At 52.5% G+C, this 25,348-nt stretch overlaps 4 protein-coding genes and 1 non-coding gene across 9 annotated transcripts in view; 4 read left to right on the plus strand and 1 right to left on the minus strand.

Annotated features, from left to right (window-relative positions):
* TOGARAM1 (TOG array regulator of axonemal microtubules 1) overlaps positions 1–3,220 on the plus strand; it is a 32,621-nt gene extending 29,401 nt beyond the window's left edge. The window contains exons 19-21 of the mRNA XM_054068186.1: positions 221–440; positions 1,117–1,203; positions 2,520–3,220. Coding sequence (XP_053924161.1) covers positions 221–440; positions 1,117–1,203; positions 2,520–2,773 — 561 coding nt within the window. The 3' untranslated portion in view covers positions 2,774–3,220. The remainder of the gene's footprint in view (positions 1–220; positions 441–1,116; positions 1,204–2,519) is intronic.
* Positions 3,221–3,595: 375 nt separating this feature from the next.
* PRPF39 (pre-mRNA processing factor 39) lies at positions 3,596–16,909 on the plus strand. 4 transcript variants are annotated; one of them, XM_054068187.1, is made up of 14 exons: positions 3,596–3,676; positions 5,617–5,980; positions 6,225–6,350; positions 6,991–7,109; positions 8,139–8,306; positions 9,082–9,247; positions 9,906–10,013; positions 11,933–12,097; positions 12,414–12,540; positions 12,634–12,902; positions 13,486–13,670; positions 14,868–14,942; positions 15,458–15,578; positions 16,112–16,909. In XM_054068187.1, the coding sequence occupies exons 2-14, from the start codon at positions 5,651–5,653 to the stop codon at positions 16,160–16,162; spliced, it is 2,010 nt and encodes a 669-aa protein (XP_053924162.1). In that variant the 5' UTR covers positions 3,596–3,676; positions 5,617–5,650; the 3' UTR covers positions 16,163–16,909. The 4 variants fall into 4 exon arrangements, with proteins under 4 accessions (XP_053924162.1, XP_053924164.1, XP_053924163.1 ...); XM_054068189.1 differs by lacking the exon at positions 3,596–3,676 and adding an exon at positions 6,701–6,863 and having other exon boundaries at positions 5,958–5,980; positions 6,225–6,596; XM_054068188.1 differs by lacking the exon at positions 3,596–3,676 and having other exon boundaries at positions 5,958–5,980; positions 6,225–6,863.
* On the plus strand, positions 12,968–13,054 carry LOC128852441 (small nucleolar RNA SNORD127). The gene has a single exon (XR_008450282.1). It is a non-coding gene; the product is annotated as a small nucleolar RNA SNORD127 (small nucleolar RNA).
* A 430-nt stretch (positions 16,910–17,339) lies between the features above and the next one.
* On the minus strand, positions 17,340–24,046 carry FKBP3 (FKBP prolyl isomerase 3). 2 transcript variants are annotated; one of them, XM_054068193.1, is made up of 7 exons: positions 23,919–24,046; positions 22,003–22,104; positions 21,746–21,853; positions 21,147–21,282; positions 19,890–19,957; positions 18,201–18,298; positions 17,340–17,572 (listed from the first exon to the last, which is right to left on the minus strand). In XM_054068193.1, the coding sequence occupies exons 1-7, from the start codon at positions 24,030–24,032 to the stop codon at positions 17,518–17,520; spliced, it is 681 nt and encodes a 226-aa protein (XP_053924168.1). In that variant the 5' UTR covers positions 24,033–24,046; the 3' UTR covers positions 17,340–17,517. The 2 variants fall into 2 exon arrangements, with proteins under 2 accessions (XP_053924168.1, XP_053924169.1); XM_054068194.1 differs by lacking the exons at positions 17,340–17,572; positions 18,201–18,298 and adding an exon at positions 18,323–19,785.
* Positions 24,047–24,577: 531 nt separating this feature from the next.
* Positions 24,578–25,348, plus strand: part of FANCM (FA complementation group M) — a 68,552-nt gene continuing 67,781 nt past the window's right edge. Inside the window, exon 1 of the mRNA XM_054069126.1 lies at positions 24,578–25,044. Coding sequence (XP_053925101.1) covers positions 24,681–25,044 — 364 coding nt within the window. The 5' untranslated portion in view covers positions 24,578–24,680. The remainder of the gene's footprint in view (positions 25,045–25,348) is intronic.

The raw sequence follows: 25,348 nt of genomic DNA on the forward strand, positions 1-25,348 counted from the left end.
CGACTCCAGCTCAGAGGGGGCGAGGGGCCATTGGACAACACGCAGGATGGAAATATCAGGTGGTGCTTTACACACCAAAAATAGATCTCGGGTATTTGCATGGCAGAGCTGTCTTTCACCAAGACGGACAATTAAAGTGTAACAATAAAGCAGGAAACACAATACCCACCTCAGACATGAATTGTTAACGCCGATGAATGCCCTTTGGATACTTTTTCAGATCTTTGATGCTTTCAAGCCTCGCTTACATGACTCGAACAGTAAAGTCAATCAGGTTGCTCTGGAGACGATGCACAAGATGATTCCCTTGCTGAAAGACAATTTATCGCCTGTGATCAACATGCTAATTCCTGCCATAGTAGACAACAACCTGAACTCCAAAAACCCAGGGATTTATGCAGCTGCCACAAATGTTATTCAGGCTCTATGTCAACATTTAGGTAATTTACTCTCTTTTTAAAGAGTTTTAATTGTATTAGTTAGATTTTAAATTTAAAGAGTTACCGTTTCCAATAGTTTTCATCCGATCATTACATTGTATAATGAATCATTGGTTTCATTCACACACTTTTAAAGCGTATAAGTCATTTCAACATTTGCCAGGACAGAAATGCAGCTGCTAGACTGGTGAGCAGCCAGAAGGTGCATCTGGAATGTGTCCAGAGTGGGTGTATTTTGCTGTCAGGGTGCCAGCACTGGCACAGGTTGCCCAGGGAGCCTGGGGACTCTCCATTCTTGGGGATGCTCATCTTCCTGAACTTCCTTTCTCCTTGAGTCTGTGCTTCGTTACCCAGCAGCTTGTCAGATTGCTGCTCGGTCTCTTAAACAGGTCCAGGAACTGGTCTCTTCCTGATTTGCATAAGCCACAACAATTTCCCTTCCTCAACCACTTTGGCTTTGGAGCAGAATGTTGGTATTTTCAGTAATGGAAATGCAATCTTCTATTGGATTCTAGAAGGATTTAGAGCTTGCTGAGAGTATCTTTTAATGCTTTAGTGTCATTAAGTAGAGCTCCTTGGGTTGTTGAGGTTGATATAAGGTTCTTATTTACATTTTTCTGTATTGCGTTTAATTTTCTGTTTACAGATTTTAATGTGTTTTGTTCTTTGAATCTAGACAACTATTTGCTTCTCCAGCCGTTTTGCACAAAAGCCCTGTTTCTGAACGGAAAAGCAAAACAAGACATGACAGAAAAGCTTGCTGGTAACGTGATGTTTTACTTCTCCTGTGGGTTTGTGTGTGCACTGTCCTAACGAGGCAAAGGATGGTGGTGGTTGGGCAACTCCCCTTCTGTCTCAGCTGCCTGGGGGCATTAACAAGGCAGCAGTTGTCAGATTTCACCTCCTTCTAACAAAAATGGCAGCTCTTGCTGACAAAACAGGATGTTATCATTATATAGTCAGATGTATAGTCAATGGAAGATGATGTATAAATACCTTGAGCTTGTAATATTGTTAATATGGAACCAGAGAGCATGAGCTTTGCTTTGTAGTGAGTTCCATTCCGTCGATGACAGAGCGGGAGGTGCTGTACTGGGACGTGTGCCGCCCTCTGCCCATCACCAGTGTCCACTGCTGTGCTGGGCCAGAGGCGTTGGGCTGGCTGAGGGGCGTGGGCTTCCCTGCTTCCTTGCTTTAAATCATTCCCTTTCCCAGTACTCGCTCCCTCATACTCTTGCCAGGAAGGACTGTGAGTGCTGCAGCTCAGCTCGCCAGCTCATCTCCCGTACCACTCAACACCAGGAGCTGTTACCAAGAGCTGAGCTGCACTCACCACAAAGATGGCAGAGTTCATCGTTGTCTTCTTCTAAAACTGATGTCAGAAACTGAGAGGAAAAGTTGGTTAAAAAATTTGGGACAGATTTTAATTGAAATTTACATACGTGTTTTAATATCGAGGAGCCAGAAAAGCGAGTCTTTTCTTCTAGTCTGGGGTCTCATGAGAGATCCCACCTAGAGTCCTGTGTCCAGCTCTGGAATCCCCAACATAAGAAGGAGATGGAGCTGTTGGAATGGGTCCAGAGGAGGCCATGGAGATGATCCAAGTGCTGGAGCACCTCTGCTGTGAGCACAGGCTGAGAGAGTTGGGGTTTTTCATCCTGGAAAAGAGAAGGCTCTGGGGAGACCTTAGCGCAGCTTCCAGTGCTGAAAGGGGCTCCAGGAAAGCTGGGGAGGGGCTTTTTCCCAGGGCATGGAGTGATAGGACAAGGGGGAATGGCTTTAAATTGGAAGGGAGAAGATCTATATTAGAAATTAGGAAGCAGTTCTTCACGCTGAGGGTGGGGAGGCCCTGGCCCAGGGTGCCCAGAGCAGTGGGGGCTGCCCCATCCCTGGATGGGTTCCAGGCCAGGTTGGATGGGGCTTGGAGCCCCTGATCCAGTGGGAGGTGTCCCTGCCCATGGCAGGGGGGTACTGGATGGGATTCTGGAATCCCAGGTGCTCTCAAACAGCTCTCGAATCAGGTGATCGCTCTGAATTGTAATTTCAAAACTGCTTGATGAGCTGTTGTCTCTCTGGCAGATCTCGTTACGGAGCTGTACCCACGGAAGCCTACTGCTGTGGAGCAGAAAGTTCTCACTGTCCTTTGGCACCTCCTGGGAAACATGACTAACAGCGGCTCCTTACCTGGTGCCGGAGGGAACATCCGGGCGGCCACCACCAAGTTGTCCAAAGCTCTTTTTGCACAGATGGGTCAAAGTCTGTTAACGCATGCGGCTGCTCAGCCACCGCACATCAAGAAGAGTTTGGAAGAGTTTCTGGAGTTGGCGGCCTAAAATAACTGTCCCTGCCTGTGGGCGGGACACTCGGTCAGCCGGCTGCCTCGGACGGACAGACAGACGGCTGCTTATGTGGAGGCACACAGAGAGCGTTGGCTGCCTGGGACAAACTGACAGCTGTTCACCTGGGACCATGGCCGCGTTGCTGGCTTACAGCGGCTGTGTATCCTGTGTGGAAGAGCGGCTGTGGGAGAGCCTGGAGTGCCCTGCGGCTGCTCCCTCCCAGTGCCACAGAGGGGAAGGCGCTCCGGCTCTCCAGCCCATTTCTTCCAGCCCAGCAGCCTGTTGGGAGCAGTGGCGTCCACCTGCGAACAAATAAACACGACTGTCGCACGGTTGCGCTCGGTTGCGGTTTAACACTAAGCTTTGTGTTTGATAAGAGGAGGAAACCCCTGGAGGTGAAATATATGTATTTTTGTAGCCCACACGGCTGTGCGGTGTTGTGTGAGGGCTGAGGGAATGCACGGCTGCCACAGCGTGCCGGGGAGGGAGAGGGGAGGAACAGGGTGTGGGGAAGGGAAGAGGGAAGAGAATGGGGAAAAGGGGGGAAGGCAGAAGGGAAGGGGGAATGGAGAGTGAAGGGGAGAAGAGAGAGGGTAAGGAAGGGAGAGGAGAGGGAAGGGGGGAAGGCAGAAGGGAAGGGGGAATAGTGGGAGGGAAAGGGACAGGGGAGGGTGGCAGGACACCGCCCCTCGCCCCCCCCGGCTCTGCCCCAGCACCGCCTCCCCGGTGCGGGGGCGCTGCGAGCGCGGGCTGCGCTTTCTGCGCATGCGCTGGCTGGGGAGACGCGCGTCTCTCTGCGCATGCGCGGGGCGGGGCCGCACTCTGCGCATGTGCAGCGCGCGCTTCCGGAGGCCGCGTCGGGCGCGGAGCGGGGAGTGAGCGCGGCGCGGGCTGCAGGTACGGGGGGGGATTGAACCCATCCGGAGCCACTCCTGCCACGGGCAGGGACACCCCCCGCTGGATCAGCGGCTCCAGCCCCATCCAACCTGGCCTGGAACCCCTCCAGGGATGCGGCAGCACCACTGCTCTGGACACCCTGGGCCAGGGCCTTCCCACCCTCACAGTAAAACATTTCTAGATCTTATCTCAAGCTCCCCTCTTTCGGCTGGAAACCGTTCCCCTCATCCTGTCTCTGCCCTCCTTGATCCAGAGCCCCTCCCCAGCTTTCCTGCAGCTCCTTTCAGCACTGGAGGCTGCTCTAAGGGCTCCTTAAAGCCTTCTCTTCTCCAGGGCGAACGACCCCAACTCTCACTCTGGCCTGACAGCAGAGGGGCTCCAGCCCTCGCATTGTCTCTGTGGCCTCCTCTGGACACGTTCCACAATTCCATTTCCTTATGGTGGGGACTCCAGAACTGGACACAGGGCTCCAGGGGCATCTCAGGAGAGAGGACTGGAGCGATGGAATCCTCCTGTCTCTAGTTGTTGGTGAAACAAACTGCATGTGTGGTTCACGCATCCTCGTGTCCTGTGGAACAGAAGCGTTGTCGTGCTCTGTGCAGTCGTGTCGTGTTCCTGTGACTCGCAAGCAGGACAAGCTACTTGTTTTCCTGAGCAGTTACCCCATAGAGTGAGAAGATTGTGAGCCTGAAAGAAAAGCGATTGTATTTATGTGGGTGCCAGGTGATGTGTACAATGGAGAACAGGAATAATTACTCTTAAAAAGCAGTAATTGGAGAGCTTGTAGAGCAGTCACTGTGGAACTTTTAGCACTGGCACGGTGCCTTGGCTTGGTGAGCTCTGGGAGGACCCGAGCTGGTGCCTGGTGCGTTGGACATGCAGAAGATGAGGTGTGGGTATTTCTCCTTTCCATTTGGAACCTTTCCCAGCTACTGGCTTATCGATGTGTGTGTTGAAGCGAAAGCAAACAGTCTGTTTGTTCTCTTTGCGAGCTTTCAGCTGGAAAGAATTCCGGAGATAGGAAGTGGGGTGTGGACTTTTTTAAAAGCAAAACATACTTGAGGAGAACTGAAGGGGAATGGGAGTGGCAGCTCCTGTGGGGTCTGTGGGGCTGGTGGTCTCACTGTTTTTCATCTGTAATAGCCGCGGAGTGAGGAGCTGCTGTGTTCTGTGCAGGTGCAGCACTGCCTGGGCTCCGTTAGTCACTGGGACCTGGCTGAGCGGCGAGGGCTCCGCTGGGCACCCTGGGCCCGGCTGCAGGTGGTGCTGGCCAAGATGGGAGCCCAGCGTGGGCTGGGAGGGTTGGACAGGACGCAGCCAGGCTGGGCTGGGCTGGCAGGGAGATCAAATGAAGAGTGGGAGGCAGCTGGAGTCTGTCCTGAGGGGCAGGAGGAACCCCTGGCACCTTGTGTGTGAGAGCGAGGGCCCACGTGGACAGGGCTGGCCTTGAAGGATTGTGGTGGCCCCGTGGTGCTGATTCCTTTGTGTGGGCATCATTAATGTGGTGGCTCTCTGCACAGTCATTGCCTGAGCCAGCCCAGCAAGGCGTGGAGGGTATGTTTAACGTAGATTATTGTGCAAAGCAGCTGATGATTTGTGCTGCAGAGGAGATCTCAATATGTTTGGACATAATTCTTTATTTGGAATTCACTTCTACCAGACTCAGACAGGAAAACTGTTGTGGTTCACCTCAATCTCAAATTGTGATTGTTTTTTTAGAGTAACCAGTGATTTATATGTGCAGATGTTGAAATGTATGAGTGCTATTAACATTCTTTCAATTGTGAATGAGGCTTGTGTGTGAAGCTGGTCCAGTTGCTGAGCATTTGTGGTGAAATGTATGATGCCTGAAGCACTTGGGAGACTCTTAGCTGACAATTCACACCCAGGTTCTGCTTGAGCCTTCCCTGTGTGAATACTGAATCTTTTTATTTCTGCAGGGTCGCGTACCACAAACCAGCGGGGACCTCAGCCATGGAGAACACAGATAACACGGAGGAGGAGAAGCCAACTGTGAGCAACGACAGCGCAGACAATGTCGCTGAAATGACAACGGAGGAACAGCAGATGGACTTCAGTACGGAGATCATGAGTGTAACCGAGATGGAACAATCACCTGATAGTTCCCCTGACCTGAATGAAGACAACACGCAGGAGAGTGAAATTCCAAATATTGAAAGTTTGCAGACATCGGATGTTGAGGCTGGCTTCCCTCCGGATTTTGACAAGTTCTGGAAGGTAGTGGAGGACAACCCCCAGGATTTCACAGGATGGGTGTACCTGCTGCAGTACGTGGAGCAGGAGGTTAGTGCCGCCCTCTCCTTCCTTAGCCTTCCCGAAAATAAACAGGGAGCACCAAACCAAGTCGCGGTTACTTGATGACAAATCAGGCTTCGTGGACGCTGTTCTGAGACAGTTGCCCTTGCCAGTGTCATCACAAAATAAAAACAGTCATTTTGAAGACAATGTTTAGACAGTAGTTGTTTCTGAAGTAACGGGAAGGTACTTAAGCAAAGGATTCATGGCTTCTGTTGTGTGTTTCTTGCAGAACCACTTACCAGCTGCCAGGAAAGCATTTGACAGGTTTTTCACGCATTATCCATATTGCTACGGGTACTGGAAAAAGTACGCCGACCTCGAAAAGCGACACGACAACGTTAAGCAGTCGGACGAGGTATGTAGGTAGCTGGCGCAGCAGTTGCCGTTGGCCGTGTTGGCCACGTAATGACTAACCTGCCGCCAGTCGCTTGGCTGCCAGTGCCTGCCCTCCGCAGCCAGGTTTGTAGGGGTTTTGTTTGCACTTGTCACCGCTGTGGCATTTGTAGCTAATGTTTTTTCTCTTTGTTGGCAGGTGCGTTAAACCTCTACAGTTTGTCAAGCTTTGCAGTGCAAGCCTCTGTATTACACTGCAGCTTAACAAGTAGGGGCAGGGCTTTTCTGTCGCTTACGTTTATTACTCGTTTTCAAAACAATATAGTTGGTTTGCTGGTCACAATTGCTCCATCTTATTGCATTTTTGGTCAGACGCTGTCAATGATGCTCTAATGGGTCTGTGCCCTATGGTCTGTACCCCAAAGCCTGCCCACACAACCTGGTCAGAATGCAGGGACCGCTGCGCTTTGAAGATCAAGACTCTGCACGTGGAGATCAGAACATTGCCATGTTCTATCCAACCTCCACCCAAATGGTAATGGTAGATTATTTAAACAAAATTCCAGTAATTAGTATTTCTAAGGTTCACCGGACAACACAGTGTTGCCTCTCTATTAGGACGCCGTTAAGTATGTGAAGTACAGTCCATGTTCTCTTCTTAGGTTTATCGCAGAGGGCTTCAGGCAATTCCTCTTAGTGTTGATCTTTGGATACATTATATAAACTTCCTAAAGGAGACACTGGACCCTGCTGATCCCGAAACCAACAGTACCATCCGCGGGTAAGTGGGCAGCGGACAGAGTGACGGAGGCAGCCCCTACGTGCACTCACGTAGCAGCATGAGCAGCTCAATGTGTTTAAGCTGAGGGATGAGATAACAGCAGCTCACAGTTACTCCAAGAACTTCTTGGAGCCAGATTCCATAAGTAGGGGCAGACAGTACCGTGTGGTACAAGGGTCAAAGGTGGAGGCTTGAGAGCTTCCGACAGGACATTAGGAAATACATAATATAGCACCGGAACAGTTTCCCCATGGAATTTTTGGGACTTCAGCTCCTTGGAGGTGTGGCTGAAATGTGTCTGTCCTCCTCTGTGCTGGCAGTGTCCTGGTTAGAATGGGAGGTTGGGCAGAGTTTGACCTCAAACCTTAATCTCACTTAACTGCAGCAGCTCCTACCAGCACGGTGGATGTACAGCTTCTGTGTTACACTGCCAGAGCAGTGGGGTCAGGATCCTTACAAGAAAGAAGTGGTAGAAATACCAAATCATTTAGGTTGGAAAAGACTTTTAAGGTCATCGAGTCCAACCATGAACCCAACACTGCCAGGTTCACCACTAACCATGTCCCTTAGCACCACATCCATGTGGCTTTTAAATCCCTCCAGGGACAGGAACTCCATCTTGTTACTTGGGAAGAGCCCAGCACCCACAACCTCGTTTCCAAGAGCTGCAGACAGCAGTGAGGTCTCCCCTCAGCCTCCTCTTCTCCAGGCTAAACCGCCCCAGGTTCCTCAGCCGCTCCCAGAACCCCTCGGCTCCAGTATTTTTCTCATATCTTTCATTCCTGCAAGAGGCTTTTTCTCCTGCCTTTATTCTGTTGGGGTAGTGCTGGAGTGGAAAAAAGTAAGCACGAACCTCTTGAATTCCTAGAGATCTTGCTATGGGTACCTAGGACATACTTTGAAGAATTTAAGTGATGTGTGGCTGCAAGTAAATGATGATGCTTACCATCTTTAATGAACAGCCAGAACTGTTCTTCCCCGTTCTGTCACTGTGTCCAGAAACAACCTTAGCGTCATTTCATTTTTCAGAGCCTATGAGCATGCAGTCTTGGCTGCTGGGACGGATTTCCGTTCTGACAGGCTGTGGGAAATGTATATAAACTGGGAAAATGAACAGGGCAACCTGAGGGAAGTTACATCCATCTATGACCGCATCCTCGGAATTCCAACACAACTCTACAGTCATCACTTCCAGAGGTAACGAGACAACAGTGATGTGGTTAATGCTGTGGATTTCTTAAGTATGCGCTCACCTGCTTCTGTAAGGGCGAAAACTCTGGAACAAGAGCTTGAAATGTTTCTTGAGTGTTATATACATACTTATTTATGTACTCGTATGGTTGGATTGTTTCAAGGTATGGATGCACGATTCAGGGGTTTGAGTTTAGATTCACAGATTCTGTGGAATAGAATTTCAGATTTTGTGGAATAGAGGAGAGCCTTGGAGTTGCGAGGGAGAAGAGACGATGTCTTTGAGAAATCGGAACGAGCAGTTCTGAGCTTTAATTCCTCTAGTGATACTCACGTGTAGTGAGATGCTGATCGAATTGGTTAAAGAGAAGCCTTCAGTTAAGCTTTAGTTAATAGAATTGTGCATTATAATGGAGAGGGAAGGAGGAACCTTAGTTAAGTCATCCACCAGCATTCCCCGTAATTCCTACTGGTCTTCTAGCTTTAGAAATAAAATATCTTCCTCTAAAAGTAATCCTGCCCTTTGCCATCAGTTTTGCACGGCAAGCGATCTGCCTTTGCCACTGCAGTTCATCACCCTTGCGTTTCCCTTTGGAACGTGAAGCTGTCATGGTCCCACAGGCAGCACAGTGGTGTTTTGTCCGTGTGTGGGCAGAAGCCGCGGTCCCACTGTCGCTCTTGATCAATAAAGTAATGCGGAGCCCTCTAGAGTTTATTGTCGTGAGGAGTATTGCAATGACATCCATGGAGTTCGTGTTGCCTTGTTGCTGCGTGTTGTTAGGTTTAAAGAACACATACAGAACAACTTGCCTCGCGACTTCCTGACTACCGAGCAGTTCGTTCAGCTGCGCAGAGAGCTGGCGTCCGTGAACGGCCATAGCGGGGAGGACATGCAGCCGGGAGACGACCTGCCCTCCGGCACCGAAGATATAACTGACCCTGCCAAGGTGTGTAGGCAAAGGATGCTCGTTGACGTTTCTTGCTGTGCTCTGGGGTAGAAAGGCGAGTTTATTGGCAGACCATTCCATACACCTGTAGCTGAGCTCTTCCCATAGTTCTCTTGTGTATCGTTGCTCTTTGGCTCCTGTGGTAACTGCTTATCTCTACAGGGTGTGCCTTTCCGGGTGCTAGAGGGGTTAAAGCATTAAAGAAGCTTTAAGAGTGAATTAGGTTGAACGTTAGGAGTGAATATTCATTCTTCTAGTTAGGTGAGGAGCTGTGGTCTAAGCAGGCTCTCTACCAGCAGCGCCCTGCGCAGGCTTGTAGCGTCCAGAGCTCTGTGCAGACCTGGAGGCCTCCAAAGGAGCTGCTCCCTGTGAAAGCGGGCGCGTACTGAAGCCAGGTTTGACTGGGATCCGGATACACCTGGGATCTCGAACATCTTTAACTTAAGGGCAAACCTGCAGAGAGCAAACCAGCTCAGTGGGGTTGTGCAGAGGGCCAAGGCGTCGTGTGGGCAGCATCCTCTCCCTTCCCTGGCTGCTGAGGATAACCTTTAATGCATCTGTGATGCATGTGAGGTGTGGGTGTCGCTGCCATCGCATAGGGCATTCACGAGGTGCTGCGGTGTCTGCCTGTCTTACATTTCTAAACATTATGTTTTAGCTCGTCACCGAGATAGAGAACATGAGGCACAGAATCATTGAGATTCATCAAGAAATCTTTAACCACAATGAGCACGAAGTCAGTAAGAGGTGGACGTTTGAAGAAGCGGTAAGTTTGGCTTTGCTACATAAGGCAGCACGTGCAGGAGTGTTAAGACTGGTAGCTGGGAATTTTGAGGAACAGTTTTTGCTTCCGTTAAAACTGTCGTGGGCTTTGAACAAAGATGAAGTTTCAGTCCTCTGCTTTTTTTCTTGTGACAAGGCAACTTGTGCGGTCAGCTCCATCATCTGGTCATTTAAAACTCTTTCTTGGGAGAGGTGGGATGGAGTGTTGTTTACTAAGCTGTCTTTAAATATACCTGCGTGAAATGCTAGGTACGTTCGTGGCGCCTCGTGCGTCTGGGGTGCTGCAAAACACCAAGGGGACGAAGGTAATTCCTGTTGAACGGGGTAAGCTGTCCCAGAAGGAGAGTGGCATTTGTGTGGCTTTGTATTTTACCTTACACTCCTACACCTGAGATGAATTCCTGTTTTCCCCAAGCAGCCACCCCAACAGCCAGCTCCTGTGTAAGATGCATCAAAAGTAATCGATCAAACTGATACTTGATTGCTGCAAGTACAGAGCTTTTTCTTTGTAGAATGAAGTTTGGTTACTTTTGAAAAAACAAATACTATATTGCCTGGCACGGTTCTTGTTTCATATGAACTTTCTTTTTAAAAAGTACATTGAAAGCCTGTCCTGGCTGTTTAGTGCAGAGGCTCCGTAGTGCATTCTGTGGTGTTAGAACTGTCAGGATGCTTACCGCACGTGGTGAGGGTCGGCTGGATAAGGCAAAGGAGCTCAGCTCTGGGTGCGGGCACAGCCTGCGGTGCTGCCGCAGGTTCCCCTGCGTCCCGGCAGCCTGCCGTGCTGCCGCCAACCCCACCAGTCACGGGCACTGGTTGCCGGTGCCACCACAGGGAGGGGAGTACTCAAAGCCGTCCCTGGAGCTGGGGAGGCTGAGACACACTGACGGCTCTGCAGAACGGCTCTGGGAGTGCCGGTGGTCTTGGCTTGGGAAACCTTACACTCTGGGTTATGGAAACTTGGGAACACTGCAGCTGGGGACGGGGTGAGAGATGGGGTGTCTGCTCCTGCGCTGGGCAGAATCAATACTACTTCTACCAGGAATATTCCTGCTCTGTTGATATGTTGGCTCTCTGAGGAGTCTGAAAGAGGAAATTCAACGTTTCTTTGTAAGGGACAGAAATCAGGTGGGTGGGCAGCAGGTGCCACCAGAGGGAAGGAGACTGCGCAGGCCTGTGTTACTGTGTTTAGCAGGAACTGTGCACTCGTGTGTTTGAGAGCGCTGGGCTCCACAGCAGAGCTCAGCGAGGAGCACGAAGGGAGTCGTTGGCTTTACGTTGCAGGTGGCCTTGAAGGATTGAGTGTTGCTGCTGAATTATTGTGTGTTCTTTATCCATTTGTATCTGTTTGTGTCTGAGATGGAACTGCAGTTCAGGAGAGAAATGATCAGGTACAGTTAAAGATAAGAGAGCGAAAAAGCCAAAGATGCTTCACTGTGGTTGGTTCAAAGTGATGTTTACATTCTGTGCTGAGCCTCCTCTTGTAACCGTTCATAAATGTGGGGTCTCACCTGCGTGGGGGATAATGGGCTCAATGTGAATGTTCAACGTGAAGTTCCAGTCGGTGCTCTGCTTTCCTTTGGTAGCATAACTCATAGGTCAGACGCTGGCCCAGCAGTCGGTGCCACAGGGACGTGTGTGCAGGTGGGCAGCACCCGCTGTTGTTCTTGGTGTCACTGTTCTGTGGTGACTGTAGGTGTGCGAGGCAGTAAGTGCACTGAGCTGTGTCTCGGCTTCCATAAACACTGTTACTGACCTTAGAGCGTCTGACCAGTACTCGGCGAACCCGGCAGGCGTATTTGGACAGATAGTGAGGTACCATTCTGGGTGAATTAACTGGCATTTCTGGAGTCCTCTCTGGTGTTTGGGGCTGTTAAGCGACTTGATGGTGTGTTCTTGCAGATAAAGAGGCCGTACTTCCACGTAAAACCCCTGGAGAAAATTCAGCTGAAAAACTGGAAAGAGTACTTAGATTTTGAGATAGAAAATGGCACTCACGAGCGTGTTGTGGTCCTCTTTGAAAGATGTGTTATTTCCTGTGCCCTCTATGAGGACTTCTGGATCAAGGTAAGGGACGGGGCTCGGCACCCACCTCCTGCAGACCGCACACCTTGACCTCGTGACTAACCTTTTGTACCTTGTGGAACGTTGTTCATGTATGACTATATCTGTTGCATTAGGAGATGGTCTGCTTGCAACCAGATTTGACTGCTGCATATGCCACCCTCGTTGCCTCTCTACGTCCTTCCTTACAGAAACTAGTCTAGTGGTTCCATAAAGGTGCTGAATGGGTTTAAACAAAAGAATTTTATCGTTCTGTCATGTTTTTAAAGGCAAATACAAGCTTTAAACTCTCCCACCTCTGCTCTGTTTTCAACTATAGTATGCCAAATACATGGAGAATCATAGTATTGAAGGCGTGAGGCACGTCTACAGCAGGGCTTGCACAATACACCTCCCTAAGAAACCAATGGTTCACATGCTGTGGGCTGCCTTTGAGGAGCAGCAGGGTAAGAGCCGCCTGCCTTTTTCCTGGGAGGGGTGCTGGTGTGAGGAGACTGTCGGATGGCTCATGTTTTAAAGCATCTTCACCGGTGTTTTAGGCAACATCGATGAAGCAAGAAGAATCTTGAAAACATTTGAAGAGTGTATTCTAGGGCTAGCGATGATTCGCTTGCGGAGAGTGAGCTTAGAGCGCAGACATGGCAACATGGAAGAAGCCGAGCACTTGCTCGAAGATGCTGTTAGGAACGCCAAATCTATTAGCGAAGCATCATTCTACGCCATCAAGTTAGCTCGGCACCTCTTCAAAGTACAGAAAAACCTGCCAAAGGCAAGAAAAGTGCTGTCAGAAGCCATAGAGATCGACAAAGTATGTGTTCTCTTTGCTGTATTCAAAACGATCCCGGTGCTTTTCTGAACCGTTGCTTTTAAACGCGGCGACAATGATGACAGAAAACAGTAGCTGTAGGTAATGTTCCATTACCGCCTGGAGACACCAGTCCCTCTAAACTGACGTTGCCGTATTTGCAGCTTGCCGGTCTGGAAGCGTGCAAACGTTTTTCAGGAGCAGCACAGTGTGCTTCATGCCTTTGTTTTTCCTTTTTAGAATCCGAAATAGGATTGTTCACATCCTAAATAGGCATGTCCGCATCTCGGGGTGAACAAACCCGGTTCACTGTAGGCAGTACCCGCGGGTCGTGCTGTGTAACCACAGAAACCCTGGGCACTTCAAATACTCCGAGCTTGCTGTTAGCAGGGGTTTTGCATCTGTTCTTGGAGTGCTAGATCCTTCTCATCTGTGAAACAGACCGGGTCAAAGATGACCCATACGCGCAGACGATGTTTTATTGAGTATTGTAGTGTATATTTATGACATAAGCGTTCTGGTAGATGCACAGTCGTTAAATGCCTGCCATGAGAGGTGTACAGCTTCTAACGTATCTTTTGCACAGGAAAACACAAAGCTGTACCTCAACTTGCTGGAAATGGAGTACAGCGGGGATCTCAAGCAGAACGAAGAGAACATCTTGAGCTGTTTTGATAAAGCCGTCAATGGCGCGTTGTCTATGAAAATGAGGATTACGTTTTCTCAGCGAAAAGTGGAATTTCTTGAAGATTTTGGTTCTGATGTGAACAAGTAAGATGTAAACTGCACAGTGGGCAAACTAGGGTCCCAAAAGAGTGCTAGAGGTGGCAGGGAAGGGTCAGTGGCATCCGCCAAACTGGTTCCTGTGCCGTCAGCTCTCTGTTGAGGGCTTGCTATTTTTCTAAACCAAATCCCTGTTTTTAAACAAGAATACCTTTCCAAAAGATATATCCCCTTTATTTCTGAAGTACTTAACACCTCAGAGGAAGATTGTGCCGCCTGTAACTTCTTTCATCCTGTGGTTTTCTCCTGTCGAGTTTGGAGAGGAGGATGCTCCTCTGAGAGAAGGCAAAGTGCCTTGGGACAGAGGGGTAAGCAGATACTTGGTGCTCCGGGAGCTGCTGCCTGAGGCCCCAGAGCTGCGCTGATCTGCTTCTTCTCTGTCAGAAGCATTCCCAGCGCTGTGCTTGCATGGGAGGAGCAGATACCAGGAGTGCAGCTTCTTAATTAAATACCAGATAGATGTTTTTCCTCTTAGTTCTCTGCTGTGATCCAAGCACCTGTTTTTATTTGCGGTTTGCAGCTTGGAAGGAGTAGCCAGGAGGTGTTTCTGCCTGTTTTGAACACTGAGCGGCCTCCCTTTCTGCTGCCTGTGGCCCTGTTAACTTGCAGGGCTGCTGTACATTACGAGTTTGGGACCACAGACCAAAGAAAATGAAGTTTCTGGTTCCCAAATAATACTGGAGCACAGAACACGATAGGGAATAGGGAATTCTTTCACTGACAGTAATACTGACAGAGCAGCAGTAATACGTAAGTATTACAGTTCCAAAGTATAATACTTGCTTCCCGTATTTAGAGAACCATCGGTCCCCAAATACCAGGGATGCGATGGCATCAGCTGTGGGAATGCAGCAGCTGCATCACCAACAAGTATTAGAACACATCTTTGCATAGGAACCGTACAAATGGACAGCACAAAGTGTGGGAGAGGTTGAGGAAGCTGGGAATTTCTGAGATAACAGAAAGCCTCTCGCTGTGCGCTGTGGAATCCGCCTTACAATTAAGTTTTTGGCTTTCCCATCTCCATGGTTGATCAGTCATTACCAGCTGTTTCTGATTGAGTTTGATTTAGAGTGGGTTTGTGTTGTTACGGTTTGAAGTTGGGACTTTATGACCGTTGCTTGTGTCTTTAAAACATTTACATGAAAGCGGTGAGGAAAGCTGTGTTACTTTTGTGACCCTCAGGCTGTTGGATGCCTACGACGAACACGAAGCGCTTCTGAAGGAGCAGGAGTCGCTGAAGAGGAGAGCGGAGAACGGGTAGGAGGCTGCTCACGGGCTGCGGGGTGGCTGGAGCACGCACGGCGTGGCAGAGCCATCACAGACACTTTGACAGCCGCTCAGAGAACCATCTGGGGCTGTATTTAGTCTATGAATACATAAAAATATCTTGTTCAGCTTTAATACCTTGAAGCCTGTACTGAGCAGGGCTGCCCTGTTGGCTACAACAATTGGAAACAGAATTAGTAGAAAATAACATTTTTGGTTCCCTTTCACAGAGGAGCTGAACAGCACTGGTAAAAGTAACTTAGTAACTTGTTGTCTGAGCAGAGAGGCTGTTTTTGCTCTCTCAGTGGGAGCACCACAGCAGTTTGAAGCCCGGGCTGCTGTTCTGCAGCCCTCTTTGTCTCTCAGTCTAGTTTGGTTCCCCTGTGTGGACAGGGCCCCAAGCCTGAAAACATTCCCTCCCCTTACCGGATACAATATTCCTCATGGGAGGACGTGCTCAGAATTCAACCTGAGATACCGTTTACCAGCATGTGTTAACCCTGCAGATTGGAGGAGCCGGATGAGAAGAAGATGCTGACGGATGACCCGACCATGGTGTCAGCACAGATGATGGATGGAGACATGCAGGTCAACCAGGCAGCATACAACTACAACGCCTGGTACCAGGTGGGTGTGCGCTTCCGTTGTTGCCTTCTGCTCCCTCCCTCTCTCCTCCCGCATGGATTCTGAAAGGGAAGGGACGAGGAGCCACAGCGCAGGCAACAAGGCGGGGTCTGAGCACAAGAGTGAAGCCCCAGCCTGTCCCTGCCCCATATTGGAAGGCTCAGCACGTGCACCTTCTTTAAGGGACTGAAACCACGGTGGGCACCAGTACCAGCCCTGCCACCCCTGTTGCAAATCCCACCCTGTTCCAGTTCAGCCCTGGAACCAGGCCGGAACCAGGCCGGCTGCCAGGGGCTGTTCCTGGCCTGGCACTGCGAACACCCCACTGCGCCAGGCTTTGTGCCGCGCAGAGCTCCCTGCTGGGTGCGGGGCCTCCCAGGGCCACAGCCTGTCCGGTACGGTGTGAGACGGGTGCAGCCGCGCCGGCCTCTGCCCCGAGACGCTGCGGTTACAGACGGGTGAGCGGCCTCCAATGATGTCACCAGGGATGCTCCGCTGCGCCTGACTCAGGTTATCCCCTTGTGGTTTTTTCCCAGTACAATTACCAGAACGCCTGGAATTACGGACAGTATTACCATCCCACTTGATCCAGTGAGCGTGTGGAGTTCGCCGTGCTGCAGTTTCAACAGAGATGGAATAAAAAGATTCTATTTTTCTAAGTTAGGGATGTGAAGGAACTGTTGTAAACCTGCTCTTTGCTCTTCTGCATGTGGAACGAGCTGATGTTCACAGGGGTGTGAAGCGAGACGCGTGTGCCGGTACCCGATCCTGGGTATCTCTGCAATCCTAGGTTACCGTAAATGCCATTGGTTTTAATTCCCTGCACTAATTTATGGAATTCCTTTCAGTCTCACAATGATTCCATAGGTAAATCAGTTAAGCTCTAGGTTTGGGGGTGTTTGGCTTTTACCCTCAAAGCCGTTCTGCCCGGCTCTGGCCACCACGGCTGCTGCGGGACCCGAGCCGGTCGGGACGGCCGCCAGCGCTGGAGCAAGGCTGTGCCCTCCCGCTCCGCTCTCCAACTGAAACCTGCTTTGACCATGAGCTCTTTCCATGCCCTAGGGAGCAAATCCCAGCTGGCTTTGTCTGTGTTGTTACCATTGAAGCTCTGCGGACGATGCCGGCAGCCGCTCTGTCTTTTCTATCCTACGTGGGGCTCAAAAAAATTCAAATGCGGTGCAAAGCGATGTTGCATTCTTTTTTAAAGAGCACAAACTGTGTTTGAGATGAATTTTGTATTTAGAGTTTTTCATGTACACATTGTGAGCAAACTTTTTTTCATTTTGATCAAAGTGATCATTCTCAGTTTTGTAATAAAAGCAAGGAATTCAGCACTCTGAGCTCTCTTGGGTTCCCTCAGTCCAACCCCTCTGTGTTCAGACTATAGGAGGACTCAGCAACGCATGCGCACAGCCCAGCTCCTCGCCAGGAGGACGGGCACCATCCCCGGCTGCTATAAAGCACCGGTATAAGAGCGTTAGCAGCGCTGGTGCAAGTTGTGTCCTCCGCCCCTCTCCTGGGACACGAGGTTAACTACCCGCGTTGCACAGGGATGAAGCGGAAAGGGCAGCACGTTGCTGCGGATTTGAAGTAAATGTTTCTTGAGCACAAGGTCACTGGGTAGGAGGGGGGATAACAAACAGGCTGGGGCAATTCATTCCCACAGGTCTGCTGCTCCTTCAGTTTGCTGGGAGGGACGCGTATTCCCCTCCCACAAGAGAAAGAGGCTTTGAGGTGACCAAACACACAAACCAGGGGAGGCGCTTGCGTGTATAAACTAGTTGTTCTTTAGTGGTAGTAACTGTACAGCAGCGGGGTGGGGAAATCGTGTCGCTTTTGGTACAAGGCCACAGCTGTAACTACACCTGCAGTCACACAGCGAAACCGCAGCTGGCGGAGGGGTTCTCCATCCCACGCGGATCCCAGCAGTGAAAGACACACTTCATTCAATATCCACCAGCTCCACCTCGAAGAAGAGCTTTGCGTTTGGTGGAATCCTGTTTGCGCTCGTTAAGGAAGTTAAACCAGCCCCGAGCTCCCACGGGAATGTGGAGCGATTCACCACCTCTCTGCTCTCCTGCTCTGTGAGTGGCAGCGCAGGTTTCACTGTTCTAAAGCCTCGGATTTCGTGCGAGGCTGCAGCTGCTGTCCCTGAGTGGTTACGAGACACGCGGTGCTCGTTCCACACTCGCACTGTTGTGAGGATGTGTTCCCGTTCCTCTGAAGAGCAGCAGCCCAGGCTCACCGGAGCCACCTAAACACTGTCTGCGTTGGGGCACGGGCACTGCCCCGTCTTCTCTGCTGCAGAGGGAGGAACTGCGAGACAGTCCTGTACAATTATGAGACTGGATTTGAGTGAGAGGGAACAATCGCTTCTCTTCCTCTAGAAGCGCTGGTGAAAAGGGATCAGGACTATGTAGGATCCCCGGCTTGATCCCTTCTGCAGTCTGTGCAAACAAATGGGCGACTGTGGCCACCCTCAAAGTGCAGGGAATGTGTTCACCCCCATCATTTTTGTCCTGCAGTGTGAACATGTGACTCCTCCCCCACGACAGCCCTCTCCATAACGCACTTCATTCCAGTGCTTCCCAGTTCCTTAGTGAGTGACTGACTGGGAAAGGATACTTGGCATCGGGCTGCCCTTTCTTGCCGTACGCCCACTCAGGTTCAATTTCCAGCTGAGCCTTCTCTCCTTTGCTCATCGTCAGGAGAGCTTCATCCCACTGGGAAAATAAACACATTCAAAAACCCAAATCAAAAATAAAACCCCAAACAAACACAGAAAGAACACGGCAGGCTCCTGGGGTTTAACAGAAAGTGCTTTTCCTGTCAGCCCCTGCAAAAACCCGTGCTTGGCCCATCACCTCCCCAGCCTGCGGTGCTTTCACACCCCTTTATCTGTGGGTGCCTCCCCGTGGCCTACGTTTCCCGCTCCCCAGCAGCCTGCCCCGCGCCCCACAGTTCAGTTGTGCTCCTGCGCTGCAAGGACATTAGGGAACCCATGATGCCACGTGCTTGTTTCAGTGCAGGGATCCAACATTTCAGATCATGTTTCCAAGAGGTTTATCCCTCAGCCTCGCCATTCCCTGCCATCCCCACTATCAATGGATCGGTGTTCATTCAAGGCCGATGCCGAGAGACTAATTCCCCGCAGCGCTCGGCCCTCTGGTCTCAGAGGCACTGCCCAGAGTTGGCTCTCAACAGTTCGGAGCCACCGGCTCATGGAATGGAAAACCAGAGCAGAAACCCAGGTGGCTGCTGCTTCTGCAGTACCGGCCACAAGTCCAGGGACGGTTTCCCCTTCTCGGTTCCAACCCAGTCACCCCCAAAGAACCTTTCCCTGAGCAGCAGCAGCAGCAGCAGCAGCTGGGTGGGTCTCGTTTGGTCTTTGAAGTCAGGTAAGTGTAAGATCCTTCTTGCATCGGCCCAGCAGCAGTGAGACATTGCTGAGCCCTCGTCTGCAGGTCTGGGAGCCGGGCTCTCCCGGACGCTTCCAGCTTACCCGCTGCCACCACCTCAGGCGTGAGCCAGCAGCACGCTCCATTCTCCCACCAAGTGCTTTTTCCACCGGGATATTCCCCTCGTACAGCTTCTGCCCACGCTACCGCAGCCCTCGACGCGGGGCAGGGCAGAGGAGTTACAGCACCAAACTGCAGCTCACCCCGGGGCACCGCAGCAAACAATTTGTACTCCAGCAGCTGTTAATGGATGGAGCGAGCTATGGAGCTACAAGTGAGGTGGCACCGAGGCAGACACCAAAAGATGCCGAGAAAAAACAGCCTTCAGACCAACCAAAGCACACCAAATGTGTGCAGCGAGAGACGGGGCCTGGGGAACCTGGAACTCCTGCACACGGCACTAGGCAGAAGGACGCAGCAGCATGGTGCTCGGACCGGCTGCCCAGAGCAGTGGGGGCTGCCCCATCCCTGGAGGGGTTCCAGGCCAGGTTGGATGGGGCTTGGAGCCCCTGATCCAGTGGGAGGTGTCCCTGCCCATGGCAGGGGGTGGCACTGGGTGGGCTTTGGGGTCCCTTCCAACCCAAACCATGCTATGATTCTATGAAAAGGCTGTACTTGCCCTGAGGAACAGACTGTTGTTACACTGTGTTCCACACACAACTCCATGACAGGAATGCGGCCGAATAAACGCATCCGTAAAGAACAAATACTATGTCTTGCTGGTGTGAACACCCCCAGCCTGCCTCTTCTCCCTCACAAGAAACAAGAACAGCAGCTCAAAATTTGCACCCCAGTCGTAAGCCCTGCACAATGGGAAGGTTTTGGATTCTGAGGGAGTTGTTAACGGTTTACTTACGCCTCTGATTACTTTTCCTACGCCAACTTTGAAACTTAAAGGTTTGGCTGCTTTTTTCTTCTTTGAACCTAGAAGACAGTTTTAGGTTCATTTGCTTTAACATCACACCAGCACATACCATAATTCTAGCTAAAATTACTACTACGCTCATGCTTTATATAAATATCTGCTCTCATAGTGTTATTTTTAGCCTACTGTCAGCCTTTTTGGGGAAAATTTAGTGTGGTGTGCTAAAACCATTATTAAAGGCTCAAGTTTCACCAAGAGCTGAAGTCGGTGAGCATCCTTCAGATCCAGCAAACCCATAGGACTCATTTCTGAATTGCTCCAAGTCACAAACACATTGGTGAAACAAAAAAGAAAACAGAGAACACAGAACATTCAACAAGTACGATGAATCAGACAGAATTCCAGTGACAGCCCCACTGTTCCTCTCAGCATTGGTAAGAAAGCTTTTCCACCAATGATGCCCATCTCAGAATTTCTTCACTATATGAGTGAATTTCTTCACGCCGAGGGTGGGGAGGCCCTGGCCCAGGGTGCCCAGAGCAGTGGTGGCTGCCCCATCCCTGGAGGGGTTCCAGGCCAGGTTGGATGGGGCTTGGAGCCCCTGATCCAGTGGGAGGTGTTCCTGCCCATGGCAGGGGGTGGGACTGGATGGGCTTTGAGGTCCTTCCAACCCAAACCATTCTGTGATTCTATAATGCCTTATACCAAACGCCCTGCTGGAGAAGCTGTCCCAAAAATCCCAGCACGCTGCTCCGCGGTGGATCCAGCACACCTGACCACTGCAAATGGCTCCTGTTCTGTGCCTCCTCATTTAAGGGTTTGCTACAGAAGCACAAGGAGACGTTTCTAAAGAAGCCAACTCCACTCCAGTTCTACAGGCAATGGAAGCTCTCCCGGCAGGAACTGTCTTTCCTCCCAAGGAGTTTCAGTACTGACAAATCCCCCCATGTCACATTATCTGTGGCCTGGGGAATGCCAAATGTAAGGGCTGGCAAGAGGCAGCAGTGTAATGTTACAGCAGCCACTCCTAAAATAGCACCCTGCATTCCCTCATGGAAAAATGAGGCTCCAGGAGCAGGCTGGGACCACCCCACTCAGCTCAGCAACACGATGGCAGACTCCGTTTGTCCAGAGTCTTGCCATTCACACCTTCCAGAAGCAAACGCTTGCCCAAGGCTGTTAACGATTCCAGCCCATTTCCTATAATGCAATTGCAACAAAAGCCGAACGGTCTCCCCGTGACCTTACTTGTCTGAACATTGGTATCGAAGACCGTTCCGTCCTGGAGTTTTCCTGTGTACCAGCAGTGAACAGTGTCTCCTTTCTTTGGAAAGTTGGTTTTATCGCCCTTCTTTAGAATTGATTTTGTGTACTTTGGTGGCCCCTAAGTTGACAAAAACAGAATTATGAGCATTAACTGCTCTCAAACCAAAGACATTCAAGGGTGAGTACCCGTTCAGTCCAAGGCATCACACGAACACAGGCAGCGTCAGTGAATGGTGTGGGTGAAAGTGTTCACACGTTATTGCAATGCTGGAATATCTCGGGGACACAGAGATGCACAGGCGCAGCTTTCAGCAAAGCCGAGCTTTGGGAGCGACGCACAGGGCCCCTCAACAACTGAAGCTACAGAGACTCTGAGTCCCCTGATCCAGTGAGAGGTGTCCCTGCCCACGGCAGGGGGTGGAACTGGATGGGCTTTGAGGTCTCTTCCAACCCAAACCATTCTGTGATTCTGTGTATCTCTGATCTCGAGCAGGTCCAGACCCCTGGTGTGTGCAGACCTGGTTAACCCGGCTGCCCCACTCCATCACCCAAAGAACGCAAGGCGGGGGCTCCGCACCCACCTCCTCCACGGCCTCCTCAGGCTTCGCTGCTTTTCCCTTTGCCTCTTCCACCTTCGCAGGTTTCACCTTCTCTGCTGCTTTCTCCACACTGTCCGTGCCCTTAAACTGCTGAGGGGTGGAAGGAGGAGAAAGCTCTCAGCCCCCCATGCCTGTTCCCAGCCCTGGACCCTTTCTCACTCCCGCTCTCAGTCCTGTTCCCACTCCCACTCCCATTCCCGCTCCTCGCCTCATTCCCACTCCCATTCCCATCCCCGAACCTGTGTGTGGAAGAGCTGCCCGTAGGCTGCGATCAGCTGCTCCTTGCTCGCTGTCTTGGCCACATTCTTCACCTGCCCCAGCAGCCGGTGCTCAGCCAGGAACTGCGGGAGGGACACAAACCAAATGAACCCCTCACCCTGCACCTACCCATCTGTCCTGCACCCTGCACCCATCCCACACCTCACATCCCACATCCTGCACCCAACCCATGTTTCGCACTCATTCTGCACCTCTTCCATATCCTGTACCCAACACCCATCCCATTCACCTCACTTCCCATCCATCCTGCACCCCTGCACCCATCCCACTTCCCCATCCATCCTGCATCCAGCACCCATCACGCATCCCATCCATCCATCCACCCTGCACCCCACACCCAGCCCGCATCCCATCCATCCCACTTCCCACACCCCACATCCCACCCATCCTGCATCCCACACCCATCCTGCATCCCATCCATCCATCCTACACCACACACGCACCTCCGCATCTCACCCATTCCACATTCTGCCCTCATCCACCCATCCCACATCCCATCCATCCATCCTGCACCCTGCACCCATCCCACATCCATCCTGCATCCCGCACCCATTCCACATCCCTCATCCCATCCATCCCACACCCTGCACCCCACAACCATCCCGCATGCCACATCCCAGACCCATCCCACACCCCACCCGTCCATCTTGCACCCTGCATCCCACACCCTTCATCCCATCCATCCTGCACCCATTCCACATCCCGTCCATCCATCCTCCATCCTGCACCCATCCCACATTCCGTATCCTGAACCTAGACTAGACATTAGCAAGAAATTCTTCACGCTGAGGGTGGGGAGGCCCTGGCCCAGGGTGCCCAGAGCAGTGGGGGCTGCCCCATCCCTAGAGGGGTTCCAGGCCAGGTTGGATGGGGCTTGGAGCCCGTGATCCAGTGGGAGGTGTCCCTGCCCATGGCAGGGGGTGGGACTAGATGGGCTTGGAGGTCCCTTCCAACCCAAACTATTCTGATTCTATAACCCATCCTGCATCCAATCCACCCTGCATCCCGCACCCATCACCCATCCCACGTCCTTCTCACATCCCCCACATCCCACACCCATCACCCCATCCATCCCAGACGCCGCACTCATCCCACACCCACCCCATTCATCCCACGTCCCACACCCATCCCGCATCCCATCCATCCATCCATCCATCCATCCATCCATCCTTCCCACATGTCTTCCCTCCCTCACCCCAACCCCCTCCCACCCCCCTCATCTCCTCCATCCTGCACCCCACACCCCTCCCATCCCGCAGCCATGCTATACCCCTCACCCCATCCCCCCATCCCGCCCCTTTCCCCTCACCCCCACCCCCATCCCGCAGCCATGCTATACCCCTCACCCCATCCCCCCCATCCCGCCCCTCTCCCCTCACACACCCCCCACCCCGCAGCCATGCTATACCCCTCACCCCATCCCACTCATCCCGCCCCTCTCCCCTCACACCCTCCACCCTGCAGCCATGCTATACCCCTCACCCCATCCCCCCCATCCCGCCCCTCTCCCCTCACACCCCCCCCACCCCGCAGCCATGCTATACCCCTCACCCCATCCCCCCCATCCCGCCCCTCTCCCCTCACACCCTCCACCCCGCAGCCATGCTATACCCCTCACCCCATCCCCCCCATCCCGCCCCTCTCCCTCACACCCCCCCCACCCCGCAGCCATGCTATACCCCTCACCCCATCCCCTCCATCCCGCCCCTCTCCCCTCACACCCCCCAACCCTGCAGCCATGCTATACCCCTCACCCCATCCCCCCATCCCGCCCCTCTCCCTTCACACCCCCCCACCCCACAGCCATGCTATACCCCTCACCCCATCCCACGCCCCCATCCCGCCCCTCTCCCCCCCGTTCCCCCGTCCCCCTCACGGGCTGGGCGGCGTGCTGCTGCAGGAAGCGGATGATGTCCTTCTTGGGCAGCGCCTCGCTCCGCAGCTCCTCCGCGCTCCAGGGCTGCGCGGGCACCGCGGGCACCGCCGCCATCTTGCACCGGGGGGGGGGGGGCGGGGCGGGGAGTCCCCGGGGCCCTCACGGCCCTCCCCCCCACCCCACCCCGCCCCCGGGGCGGTGCCTGTGCGCGGCAACATGGCGGGGGGGCGCGTGGATGGGGTGAGGGCGAGGAGGAGAGCGAGGAGAGGGGAGAGGAGAGAGAACGCGGGGAGAAGGGGTAGGAGCAGGAGGAGAGGGGGAAAGGGAAGAAGGAGAGGGAGGAAGAGGAGGAGGAGGAAGAGGGAGGTGAAGGAGAAGGGGGAAGGGAAGGAGAGGGAAAGGAGGGAGAAGGGGTAGTAGAGAGAAAAGGAGAGGAGGATGGGAAAGAGGGAGAAGGTGTAGGAGCAGGAGAGGGAAGAAAGGGAGAAGGGAAGGAGGAGGAGAAGGAGAAAGGGAGAGGGAAGGAGGAAGAGAGGGAGAAGGAAGGGGAGCACAGGAGAAAGGGAGAGGGAGAACGGGGAGAGGAAGGGGAAAGAGAGGGAGAAGAAAAGAGAGAGGGAGGAGGAGGAAAGAGAAGGGAGAGGAGGAAGGAGAAAGGGAGAAGGAGGAGAGAGAGAAAGGAGGACAAGAAGAGGGAGAAAGAGGCAGAAGGAGAAAGAGAGAAAGAGGAGAAGAGTGAGAAGGAAGAGGGAGAGGGAGGAGATGGAGAAGGAGGAGGAGGAAGACGATGACTTGCTGCTGGCGGCCGCGGCAGCAGCGGACCCCAGCCCTGTGTTGGGGTTCTGTGAGGCAGCAGGATCCATTTGGATCTATCCCACTAACTACCCAGTGCGCGGGTACCAGCTGCGCATGGCCCACGCCGCGCTGCTGGGCAACACGCTGGTCTGCCTCCCCACCGGGCTGGGGAAAACCTTCGTGGCTGCCGTGGTGATGTACAACTTCTACCGCTGGTTCCCCTCCGGCAAGGTGCTGTTCCTCGCCCCGACCAAGCCGCTGGTGGCACAGCAGATGGAGGCGTGCGCCCGTGTCATGGGCATCCCGGCGCGGCACATGGCCGAGATGACAGGTAGGGAGTGGGAATGGGCACCTCCTGCTCGGGGCTCACCTCAAACGCAAACAGCGAAACTTGCTTGGCTTAAAGGCCACGCAAGCGATGGGAAGAGCCAAATCAGAGGAACCGTAGAATGGTTTGGGTTGGAAGGGGCCTCAAAGTGCATCCAGTCCCACCCCTGCCAAGGGCAGGGACACCTCCCACTGGATCAGGGGCTCCAAGCCCCATCCAACCTGGCCTGGAACCCCTCCAGGGATGGGGCAGCCACCACTGCTCTGGGCACCCTGGGCCAGGGCCTCCCCACCCTCACAGCAAAACA

This window comes from Cuculus canorus, chromosome 5 (genome assembly GCF_017976375.1).
Source record: "Cuculus canorus isolate bCucCan1 chromosome 5, bCucCan1.pri, whole genome shotgun sequence".
NCBI classification, from domain to species: Eukaryota; Metazoa; Chordata; class Aves; order Cuculiformes; family Cuculidae; genus Cuculus; species Cuculus canorus.